The following is a 12,419-nucleotide window of genomic DNA, read 5'->3' on the forward strand; positions in this document are numbered from 1 at the left end:
GGAGCCTGAAGAGGGACTTGCTGGTGCCGTGAAGTGATTCTCCCAGATTCACACCATCCAGACCTCTAGCAGTTAAAGCAGGCTTCAGATGTGCTTCCCAGAGGAGAGGGCAGGGCCGAATGTGGCAGGTGTCGGAGGGAGGAGCTGGGAACCTAGGGCAGGCCAGGTACTGTTTTAGGCAGACGGTCTCACTTACTCTCCAGTCTCCCTAAAAACAATGCTACAGTCCCATTTTGTGCATGAGAAACCTGAGGCTCAGCGGTACCCATCATCAGCTGCAACACAAGTCAGCAAGAAAAACGCAAGTGCACCTCCATCTGACTTCATCACACAGGGGCCAGAGAAATCTGGATATTTAACCGAGTGAATGTTCTCATTGCTGTGGGATCTCTGTTGAAGACAAAAAGTCCTGCACACTATAGACCTGTTCTCTTGGAAGCTTCGCTGGCAGGTGGCTCTTAACCAGGGCTCTTCAGTCACTGTGCTTCCCTGCAACGTCCCCACTCTTGTCAACAGCGTGCCCAGCAAAGCCACGCTCAGCTGGCCCCTGACACAGCTGTTAATAGAACTGTGGTCACTCTCTCTGGATGTCTTTTTAGAAAAAGTCTGCCCGAAAATCCCTTAGTGGATCAAAACTTGTACCAGTGCCTTTGTCTTTTTTCCTGCCTGCCGCCTCCTCGATGGTTTTATCTGTTCAGTGGGGCAGTGGTGGCCAAAATGAAGGGCTGACTTCATCCTCCATGATCACAGACTCTTTATCAAAATGAGTCCTTGGCCCAGCACAGAGCACAGAAACAGACCTTTACGGTCTGCCCCAGCCTCCGTCCTGCCGCCCGAAGAGCTGGTGATACAGGAGTATCCATGAAACAGAGCCACTTGTGATCAGGGATACGAATGGAGGATGCTGCCATCGGATGTGTCTTTTCTTCCTGCCCCTTGCCCTCCTACTCCCTCCCACCCCAAGAGGCAAGACAGCTAAAGTATTTCAGGGCTGTCTGTTCGGTATCTGTCCCTGAAGCCGGGCCTGGAGAGACTGAAGACAGCATAACTGACCGTGAGCCCCTCCTCCAAAGAGCTCTGCTCTTGGGACCTGTCCGCAGCCTCTCCCAGCCACCATCCACTCGTCTCTGGAGTGAGTCCCTCTCAGTCCCTGGGCCGGCCTCTTGTTCCCTCCTTTCAGGACTCGAGCCAGGGTGATAAGGAAGCAGGGGGCGGGTAGGCCGGCTCTGGCCCCTGCTGGCTTACCCCTCGAGCTGGCCACTGATGAGGTCACGGTGATGAGAACCCAGGGTCTCAAAGCAGAGTCCAGGCAGGAAGAGCTGGGTCTGACAGTTGTGATACTCTGGAAGAGAAGTGTTTGGAAACTGTCTCTGTGGCTCCTCTCAGCTCTACTGGGTGGGAAGCTCTCCCCACCCCCAAGTCACAGGACGCTTTCCTAATTCCTGCGTGCATGCAAGCATGCTCAGTCATGCCCAACTCTTTACAACCCCACCAGGCTCCTCTGTCCGTGGGATTCCCCAGGCAAGAATACTGGACTGGGTTGCCATGCCCTCTTCCAAAGACACCCTGAAGGTCACAGTAATGTGTGGCCAGCCTGGGAGCTACAGCCTGAGTGTCCGGGGGTCTCTGATTTTATTGTACATGGGATCATTTGGGCTGCTGGCTAAAAATGACCCTTTGTGAAGGCAGTTAGAAATCCAGGAGTTATTCTGCTTCCTGTACTGTTTCACGTTTGTGAATTTTAAAGCCAGCAACCATGCCCCGTTGGAGGCAGGAGCCCATCATGCACCCCCGCCACCCTCCACAATGACGGGCAGGCAGCAGCCTCAGCCACAGGGTGCCTGAGTGATGGCCGGATGGAAGCGGCGCTGAGACGCCGGGTAACTGGCATTCTGGGCTGAAGACTGTCCGGTGCCTTAGGTGGTGAGGCCGTGCGGGGAGCATTGGGCTGCAGCGGGGCAGCATGGTCAGAGGAGAGGAGCATCTGGTTCTTCCACGCCTGGGCTCCAACAGACACCCGGTAACCACTGGTCTAAACATCCATGTCCGCAGAACATAAAGGCCAGGAGGCGACTCAAGCCCCGACTCCTCCGACTGGAGAGCCTGCATCCAGAAGGAAACATACTTTCCTCTTGACACAAGTCCAAGCAGTTAAAAAGATACTAAAGTGAACCCAATTTAGAAAGCTTTTGAGTAGGCTGAAAACAGATGTGGCAAGCCATTTCAGGATATTTTGGGAGATGAGATGGGAGGGCGGGATGCAGAATGGCTCCGCTGCTGCTTCTGGACACGCCCAGCCAGGTGCCTCTGCTCGAAGAAGGCTGCCCACAAGCATCTCTTTGGAAGGAGGCTTCCTTTCTCCTAATGACCGCTCCTCTGGACCCCAGGGGCAGAAATAAGCAATAGAAAGCCCTCTGCTTGCCTGCAGGTAATAAGCAGGCCCTCACCCGGTGTCATAGCAACAGAACTGGCACGTCCTATCGGACCATCAACAGAGAGCTCACACCCATGGAGGAAAGACTTTGAAGGGGTGTGGCATTTGAGATACTCTTCAAAGAACAGATGAAATGTTCAGCTGGACAAATTGTGTGACTGGGAGGGGCCTGAGTAAGAGTCTGGACCGTGAGGTCTGCTGGGGGATCAGGCAGACCACTTGTCTCTGAACATAAAATACATGTGGCTCGAAAGAAGGGTAATAAAAATATAAGAATGAAGATGCTAGTCTAGTTGTAGCCAAGTACAAAAAAGACCTGTACATGCCAGGCCAAAGTTAATTTCTCTTTAATTTCATGGGCAGTCATTGGAAATAGAAGTTTACTGAGCAGAGCAAGTCAGTGCCAGAGGGACCACACTTGGAAGGGTTTTTGCAGCTTCTTGAGGAGGGGATGTCCACACAGGAAGTTAGCAGAGCCTTAACGAAGATGGTGGCGGAGGGAATAAAAAGCTGGAAAACGTATTTGAAAGCTGTTTCAACCGCTTGCTCGACTTGGCACTTGGTTGGGTTTTGGAGAAGGATCTCCAGGTTTTATGCTTGGGTGACTGAAGAAATCATTAACACGGGGAGTTCACCAGGTTTTGTACACTGAATTTACTTAGACAAAAAATGAATCTGCAATTGTAACTTGAGAAAAACACATAGTTATTGCCTTCTTCAGAAAAAAAAAAATCTCTAATCTTGACTTTTGGCTCCAATTTCCTGCTCGGTCTCCTCCAAAATGTTCCATCAATTTCTAAAACTAGAAGAAATTTAAAGTTCAGAGGAGCTAAAATATTGCAAGCCACCTTTTGTAGTTTATTTTTCCAGGCCACTCCTGAGTAGAAATAGACAGGAAATGAATGGTTACTGTAACTGGGATATTTGCAGTATAAATACAATCTGTTAACTTTAGACCATTTTCCTAGGTTTTATTCCTCCCATGACTCAAATTGTGTTTTATTCTGGGGAGAGAAAAAAATATACAGGTGATCTAAAAAGAACAAAGTTAAGCTATATTTCTGATTTTGTGCACAAATTGTATCCTATAAATTATACTGTGACCCATCATTTAGAGAACTCCAAAAAAAAAAAAAAAAAAAACCCACTTTAGCCTCATTTCCTTTGTGTTTTCTAAAGGTCAAATGCTGCAAATACTGGCCAGATGACACGGAGATCTATAAAGACATTAAAGTTACCCTAATAGAAACAGAGCTACTGGCAGAATATGTGATAAGAACATTTGCTGTTGAAAAGGTAAGCTTTCACACTATTTTTGAAAAGCTACAGTCAGACATTAGTGATACCAGCCTCATTAACTTATCCGGGATAATTCATCTGTGGTCTCACCTGAACGCAGGTAGGCTGTAGCCAGTGATGACTCAGGACTGCATCCTACCTTCTGGTCCTGCAGCACCTCACTTCCATCTTTGAAGCAAATCATTCCCATTTCATAGGAATATGTATTTTGCTGCTAATCCAAAAGATACACCTAGGTGTCCACTTCCTTTTTCTTTTCAACCTGGTTGGTATTGTTCAGCCCGTCTCTCTCTCCTTGTTCAGAGGCAGTTGATAAATGTCCTTCATGCTGTATGTCCATGTGGGTTCCCCGGTACTGAGTTAGCATCAGTGTGGAGACACGGGTTCTAACTCCTCCTGGATACCCTTCACGTCCTCAAGCCTTTCTCAGCCTGTGGTTTCATGCAGATGATGGACTTTCCAGGTGGAAGTGTCTGCCTGGAAACAGACACTTTTTCTGTAGACGTGGGATGCTTCTGCATGAACCAGCTTCTCCATTCACTCACTCCCATGCTGGTTTCAGCCCTTGGTCCCTGCGGGTGCGGCATCCCAAATGCTCATCCCATGCGCATGGATGGGGCTGCTGCTCTGAGCATAACAGGGAATCTCCTTACCCCCCTCTTTCTGCCGACATAGGGAGGGCCCGGAGGAGAAGCACACTGCAGTCCATCCCGAGAAGTGTCACAGGTAGGCTGCGGGGGGCGGGGAGTGGAGATGATGTGTCCGGCGAGTTCTCTGCCTTGCTGTCCTCCAAGAAGGGGACCCCTGGCGTTGTCTGTGGAGTCCCCAGGCTTCTGTCCAGAGCTGGTTCTCTGCAGCCAAGCCCTACGCTGCACCTAGCGATGCTGGCACGAGTTGCCCAGTGGTGGGTTCCCTTAGAGACCCCAGCGTTGTAAGTGAACCTTTGGGCAGTTGGTTCCAGCCCTTATTCCCCCTGGATATCAACGCAGTCTCCAGACTAACGAGACCAGTTGTGGGGAATGAAGAAATGGCAGCGTTTGCTTCCTGGCTCATTTACCCCAATGTTTTTAACACCTCTCCTGACTTTCAAAACCCTATTTGTCATAGAATCACAAGGCTGAAGAGACTTTCGTTTATTTTAATCTGTTTCTCATACTATTTAGCATTTTTTTTCCCTTAGCCTGTCTTTTTTAATAAGCAGACAGGAGGCTTGAAGACTTCAAAGAATGGAGTTCTGGTTGACTCAATTCTTTAAGTTCTGAACCTCACACTTTGATGTCAGTTTTTTTTTTTTCCTTTTTAGGCAGAATCAGGAGGGAAAAAAAGAAAAGCATATGGAGGATTTTTGTATGGCTCTTGGCAAGAGCACTCATGAATAACTGCATTAAAACAGATAGTGATAAAAGACCCCGAATATTTTTTTTCTTTAAAAAAAAAATCATCCGAAAGCCATCACTTAAACATGGAGTTCTTTGAACAATAGTCAGCTCTCTAATAAGCTGAAAATGCATCTCAGTGGCTAAAGGAAGGATTTGTTTGTTTCTTTGCTCTTTTTTTAACCTCTTAGTGTTCTCTATCCCAGCTGCACAGAAATGTTTCTGAAACACCCAGGTATTTTAGTCCTAAGACAGCCAGCAAAGAGCTGGTGGAAGGAAAGGAAGGATGAGGAGCTTGTTAAAGCATTTGGGGAAATCAGAATGACATGTTAGTGATTTTCTAACCAGCAATTGGAATCTTTAAGGAAAACAAATCGTTAGTACTTCTGCGGAGCACTTCTTGTAGGTTTTAAACTTCCTCATTAGAAAGGAAACTTTAAAAAAAAAAGAGAGAGAGAGAGAAACAGCCAAGTGAAGTGTGTGCTTTGAGAGTCCTGCAGTTCTGATTCTATTTTGAGAGGATTTACATCAAGGGACCTAAAGGTGAAAAATAGGTTTGGGCTTCATTCTGCAAACAAGCAGGAAGGTTTGCAATTTGAAACTGATCAATGCCTGTTTTGCATGGGGTGGTCCTCTCTCCTTTCCCATGAGGCTGATGACCCGGAGCTGAACAGATGTTAAATGACAAAGTGCCCATCCTGGCTAGAGGAAGACAGCTGAAAAGCTTCTGTGGATCTAAGCTGTCAGGGGAATCTATCCTCACTGATGCTGGCAGCAAGGAAGTTGGCTACAGACACCAAATTCCCTCTGCAAGGAGGTGCCTGGGGCTCAGAAAAGCAGGAATATGGCCTGAAACCTGTCAGAAAGAACACGCACCTAGGGATTCATTATCCCACACTTATTTATCAAGCACACTCTCTGGATTAGGCTCTACTAGGCGTCTTCCTTCCCATTAAAGTACAAGGAGAATGAAGTAAATACCACACCTTCTGTTGTTGTTGTTCAGTCACTAAGTTGTGTCCAACTCTGTGACCCCATGGACTGCAGCAGATTTTCCTATCCAGACTTTCCTATCCCTCACTATTTTCCGGAGCTTGCTCAAACTCATGTCCATTGAGTCAGTGATGCCATCCCACCATCTCATCCTTTGTCGCCCCTTCTCCTCTTGCCCTCAATCTTTCCCAGCATCAGGGTCTTTTCCAATGAGTTGGCTCTTCACCTAAGGTGGCCAAAGTATCGGAGCTTCAGCTTCAGTATCAGTCCTTCCAATGAAGATTCAATTGATTTCCTTTAGGATTGACTGGTTTGATCTCCTTCCCAAGGGACTTTCAAGGGTCTTCTCCAGTACCACAGTTCGAAAGCATCAACTCTTTGGCGCTCAGCCTTCTTTGTGGTCCAACTCTCACATCCATACATGACTACTGGAAAGACCATAGCTTTGGCTATACAGACACCTTTACATAGCATTAATATTTATTACAATTTATATATATAATGATGATACTGATTTATACCACATTAAGTCTTGTTGAGCAAACTCTGGGAGACAGTGGAGGACAGAGGAGTCTGGCATGAAACAGTCCATGGGGTCACAAAGAGTCAGACACAACTTAGTAACTGAACAACAACAAAATCTTGTTAATGAAAAACAAAAATATACTTGATGTCAACTTGCAACATGTTGGGGCTGTGATCACCAATCACATCTATGATCTATCCCCCCAAATATATTACAAAACAGCATAAGAGGGAACTGCCGCATCCGTGAACAAGAGTGAGAAGTGACTCAGAAGCCACTCCATTGCTCGTCTCATCAGTAGTGAGCACATTAGAGATCAAGGTTTATTTTGGAAAGAGGTTTGCTGCATCCCAGACACTGACATTTACCCTGCTAAGAGAATAAGCCTTGCATCAGTTGGCCGCCCCTTTCCCACCCCATGATGGATGGAGTTCAGAATCTGGGGATGCTAGATCTGAAACCTAGAAAAAGAAGTGCTCAAAAAAATTAAAATTAACAGTGTATCGGGGACATAAGTGCTCTCTTGTCCTCTTTGGAATGAAGAAATATTTGTTATAGGCTATCCCCTTTCCTGGGACCACCCTTGTGCCGTCGTCCTACGTAAACCAGGGGAGCACTCGGGTGGCACAACCTCACCATTTGTCTTCTGATGGAGGCTTTGGCCAACTGTCATCATGGTTTCAGCAAGAGGAAATGTGGGCTCCTAACCACCTAGGAATCTTGCTCTGAGGTCACAGAGCGTATTTAGCAGATGACAGTGTTGATTTTCCTTTGTGAATCCCTGACGGCTTAATTCCTTAATGCTTAAACCAACTAAAGAACAGCATGATTTTCTAAGAGAAATGAAGCTTCCACACTTCTGTGTTATTAAACCAAGACAAATGAACGCCCTGATAGCAGACAACTCTTATCTTTAGAACATATAGTTGTTGGCCTCTTCTGATCTTTCAAAGCACATAAATTTCTTCCTGGCTAAGTTTCCACAAACTGTGACTGATGGTGAACAAAGGGTTCCTGGACGGTTTGTGTTGAGATAGTAAGACCACCCCCAGGGCCTAACACAGAGATGGTGTCCAGGAAACAGTGCTAGAAAGAGAGAAGGGGGAAAGTCAAGTTTTATCTCAGGTTACCTGCAGCCTTGATTCTGGAAGTAATTGTTTTCAAAACAGACTCTTGTTTTAAAACACAGTCTTCCTGCATAGATTCATAGTTAGGAAGAAAAAAATGGATAAAAATCAATTTAAAGTACTTAATTGCTCAATCACATCCAATTCTTTGCAACCCCATGGACTATAGCCCACCAGGCTTCCTGTCCATGGGAGTCTCCAGGCAAGAATACTGGAGTGGGTTACCATTTCCTTCTCCAGGAGATCTTCCTGAACCCAGAGATGGAACCCATGTCTCCTTCATTGGCAGCTCAGATTCCCTGAGCCATCAGGGAAGCCCATAAATCAACTTAGTTATTCTCAAAACAAAAGTAAATTTTAAAAAAATGCTTGAAGTCTGTTTCCTTCTGCCTCCCCTTCAGTTGTATGGCAGACCACCCTCCCTCTTCAGTTTACTGATCTAACATAGAATTCCAGCAAAAATATCTATTGGTTTCCATGGTCCGTATATGCTAACATGCCTACTTCCTGAAAGCCAACCACTGAAGACACCTCTGTCACTCTAGACCCTGGAGTCAGACCTGAAGAGCTGCGTTTGCATCTGATTGTTGGTGACCAGATGCATGGATTCAGTGTTTACCCCAATTAGAAACAGAAGTCTAACAAACTTGAGTTCCAATGAAAAGTGGTCCTCTGGCCTGTCTGGATGGAAGCTGTCCTAGGAGCCTTCCTGTACACATAGGCGTGTGCACAGCCCAAGTGCCCGGCACAGATGGCACCAGGACACGGAAGAACTGAGCAGGAGTCTGCATCTCAGCTGCTTGTCTTGAGACATAAAAACACCTTAGACCCCTCCCACCCCCAATCTGTGTCTCGGGGCTTGCTCCTCACACCATAGGGTGTGAGTGACACACAAACGGTTAACAGAGCCTATGGCTTAGAAAGGAGGCTCGAGGAGTCTCAGCGCCCACCACTATCCATTCACTGCCGTTGCACCTGTAAACTCGCGTGTTCCCCAAGCATCACCTCCCCTTCCACCCCTACAAACATCTTCCTCCCTGTGATGAGCTCTCAGAGTCTGTGTTACCTTGGAGAATGACTTTCTTCCCAGCAGTCAGTTACCCAGCCCCAGGCTCCCTGACGCTGAGGGTCCTTGGCGCTCTCCTGGCCCCTCATTGTCTATTTCCCTGTGTTCTCTCCTGTGCTGACCGGCCCCTGGCAGCGAGGCGTCCACGAAATCCGAGAGATCAGACAGTTCCACTTCACGGGCTGGCCGGACCATGGGGTCCCCTACCACGCCACCGGGCTGCTGGGCTTTGTCCGGCAGGTGAAGTCCAAGAGCCCACCCAACGCAGGCCCTTTGGTGGTGCACTGCAGGTGAGTGGGGGCCGAGTGAGGGCAGTGGGTTCGAGCCCCCTTGGGGTGATGGAAATGTTTGGGAACTAGACAGAGGCAATGGTCGCACAGCATTGCAAGGGTGCCAGGCGCCACTGAGTTGTATACCTTCTGGTGGTCATTCCACGTTCTGTGAGTTTCACCCCAGCAAGGATCTAAGAGGAAGCAGCAGCGGGGGTCCCTTCTGCCCCCCCTTACTGAGCCCCCCTGTCCGTGCAGTGCTGGTGCGGGCAGGACCGGCTGTTTCATCGTCATTGACATCATGCTGGACATGGCCGAGCGGGAAGGGGTGGTGGACATCTACAACTGCGTGCGGGAGCTGCGGTCTCGGAGGGTGAACATGGTGCAGACCGAGGTACTGAACCCCCGTCCCCCCTCCTCCCCCTGTCCTCCTCCCCACCCCGTCCACGCCCACCGCCAAGGCCCACGTCCCAGGGCCAAGGGGCGGGGGGAGAGAAGCCACGGTTCTGTTTTCAGAAACCCCCAGCAGAAAAGGCGAGGCACATGGCCATCCTTTCTTCCCGCCCTCCTCCTTCCTTCCTTTTCTTTCTTTTCTCATAAACACATGAAAAAGGCCAGGAGTCTGCCAGGTAACAGAATCTGCTCCCCAAGCCCAGCTTTCCCCTTGCTTCTGCGTCAAGGGTCCCCGTCGAGGCTCTGCTTTGAAGCCTTCAGGATTTCGATACCGTTTCTTTTTATTGTGTCTTTTAAACTAGCTGGTAACCAGAGCGAGACCACCCCTGAGAATAGGCAGGCATTTGCAGAGTGATTTTTAAGGGTAATCTCTGTGCATTTCCTTCTCTTTTGACTGTCCTTAAAAATTCTGTCCAGTGAGTGGCCTGGCATCGTGGGAATTTGCCCACTTTCTGGAAGCACTCTGGAACTTCTCTAAGTTAGAATTCAAGGTGTTTCAGGAACTTAAGTGTTTGAGAAAAAGTATTCCACCCTGCTCCTAGGAAATTAATGTTTTTACTAATGTGCGTGCATGTTAAGTCGCTTTAGTCGTGTCCAGCTGTGTGCGATCCCATGAACTATAGCCCACCAAGCTCCTCTGTCCATGGGATTCTCCAGGCAAGAATACTGAAGTCAGTGGCCATTCCCTTCTCCAGGGGACCTCCCTGACCCAGGGATCGAACCCACATCTCTAATGTCTCCTTCATTGACAGGCGGTTTCTCTACCACTAGTACCACCTGGGAAGCCCCAGTGTCTGAGTGGTTTCCATCAGTGTGTTGAAGCCTTCTGTACTGAGCCCCTGCTTACCTCTCCTCCTGCTGGCCTCCGCATATGGCCAATCACTAATGCCCTGCCCTTCCGTTGGAGGATGACAGGATTACTGGCCCTGAGACAGCCCCCTCCGAGCAGCCAGGTCCCCTCCCTGACCTTCTCTCCAGAAGGAAGGCGTGCTCTGGGACGGGTGAACCATTGTTCTCTGGTCCGCGAGGGGCTACCTCCCCTCTTCCTCTGGTTCCTGGGAGTTACCTTGGTTTCTCTGCTTCCCCAGGAGCAGTACGTGTTCATCCACGATGCCATTCTGGAAGCCTGTCTCTGTGGGGACACCTCGGTGCCCGCTTCCCAGGTCAGGTCTCTCTACTATGACATGAACAAGCTGGACCCACAGACCAATTCGAGCCAGATCAAGGAGGAATTCCGGGTAGGTCATGCTAAAGGGATAAGGCTGTGAACTTGCTCCTAAGAAGAGCCTCAGAGTCGGCTCCAGAACCTTTGAGCCCATGCAGGGCTTCTCAGCCTCAGCACTGTTGACGCTGGGGGCTCAGTTGTCCGTGGCCGAGGGGCTGTCCTGTCGGGTGTTCAGTGGCATCCCTGGCCGCTGCCCACTGAATGCCTGAGCCCTGCCCCCTACACACCACCCTGACGGCCAGACCATGTGCTGATGTAGTTAGCGTCCCCACATCAAGACCCACTGGTCTGGCAGAGCCAGGCCCTCCCCACCCCTACCCCTGCTCAGGGAGCAGATGTCAGACCAACCCACAGTGTAACCCCGACAGCTAGACCAAGCCAGGCACATTCAGGGTGCTTGCTGGCAAGAGTGCACGCATTCTAAGTCATTCAGTCGTGTCTGACTCTTTAGGACCCCGTGGACTGTAGCCCAGCAGGCTCCTCTGTCCATGGGATTCTCCAGGCAAGGATACTGGAGTGGGTTGCCCTGCCTTCCTCCAGGGGATCTTCCCGGCCCAGGGATCAAACTCGCATCTGTTAGGTCTCCCGCATTCGCAGGCAGGTTCTTTACCACTAGTGCCCCCTGAGTGCCCTGTGCCATTTCTCATGCTCGCCTTGGGTCTGAATGCACCTGACTCCCCACCTAACTCCAGCCTGACCCCTGCCAATCTCTTCCTCCAAACCCCGGTGTCCAGTCCTAGCTGGACTCATTGGCACTTGATCTGGCATACGCACAGCAGTCCTTGTGTCTGCCCGTGCAGAGTCCTAAAGACTAAAGAGAAATAAAAATCTCATTGTGTAAGTGGGGTCCAGGGAGTGGGGAGTGGGGTCGTCAGCTCCAGGACACAGGGTCCCCTGAGGTCTGCACACGAGACGGGGTTCTCTTCCCGAGCGTGCCTGCTCTGTCCCCCAGACCCTGAACATGGTGACGCCTACCCTGCGCGTGGAAGACTGCAGCATTGCACTCCTGCCGCGTAACCACGAGAAGAACCGCTGCATGGACATCCTGCCGCCTGACCGCTGCCTGCCCTTCCTCATCACCATCGACGGCGAGAGCAGCAACTACATCAACGCGGCCCTCATGGACGTGAGCCCCCCAACCCCCGCACCCCCTCCCTGGGCAGGGCACGGCGGGATGTTCCTCTGGGGGCAGCACCTGGGTCCTCTCCCTGGTTTCCTTTAAAGCTGTGAACTGTGTTTTCAGCGAAGTGCACTTCTGCCTCCGTATCTGCTTCTGTGTCGGGACCGACGTCCTTGGTCTCTGGGAGACCCCGGTCCAGGAGGACTGATAAATGAGGGGTGTGTCGGCGGCGCTCTGAGCACTTCAGTTTTTTAACCTGCTGGCCAGAGAGCAAGAGACAGCTATTAAGTCAGGAAGGCAGTGAAGTGGGATAATATGGTTTGCAGCATTATTTTAGTTCCCATTCCTCCTAATTTAGGCAGTAATTAACATGGGGGAGAAATTGCCTGTCAGCACAGATAGTACACAACCCATTACCTCCTGTCAGTCTATTTACTTCTAACTGAATGAGCATTTGCTATTCAATTGATGGGAAAAGTGAATGGGGATTTTCAGTGCTAATGCAGAAATTTTAATTCTATTGGTGTGATA

General features: G+C 49.5%; 1 protein-coding gene across 6 annotated transcripts in view; it reads left to right on the forward strand.

The window, feature by feature from the left end:
• The window catches only part of PTPRM (protein tyrosine phosphatase receptor type M), a 666,464-nt gene that overhangs the window by 631,371 nt on the left and 22,674 nt on the right, over positions 1-12,419 (forward strand). For 3 of the 6 annotated variants that reach the window (XM_070778532.1, XM_070778533.1, XM_070778535.1), the window contains 6 exons: positions 3,614-3,730; positions 4,409-4,459; positions 8,957-9,111; positions 9,349-9,484; positions 10,632-10,781; positions 11,721-11,894. In XM_070778532.1, the coding sequence (XP_070634633.1) occupies positions 3,614-3,730; positions 4,409-4,459; positions 8,957-9,111; positions 9,349-9,484; positions 10,632-10,781; positions 11,721-11,894 (783 nt within the window). The remainder of the gene's footprint in view (positions 1-3,613; positions 3,731-4,408; positions 4,460-8,956; positions 9,112-9,348; positions 9,485-10,631; positions 10,782-11,720; positions 11,895-12,419) is intronic. The other 3 variants (XM_070778534.1, XM_070778536.1, XM_070778537.1) reach the window with 1 other exon arrangement.

This window comes from Bos indicus, chromosome 24 (genome assembly GCF_029378745.1).
Source record: "Bos indicus isolate NIAB-ARS_2022 breed Sahiwal x Tharparkar chromosome 24, NIAB-ARS_B.indTharparkar_mat_pri_1.0, whole genome shotgun sequence".
Classification (NCBI taxonomy): domain Eukaryota; kingdom Metazoa; phylum Chordata; class Mammalia; order Artiodactyla; family Bovidae; genus Bos; species Bos indicus.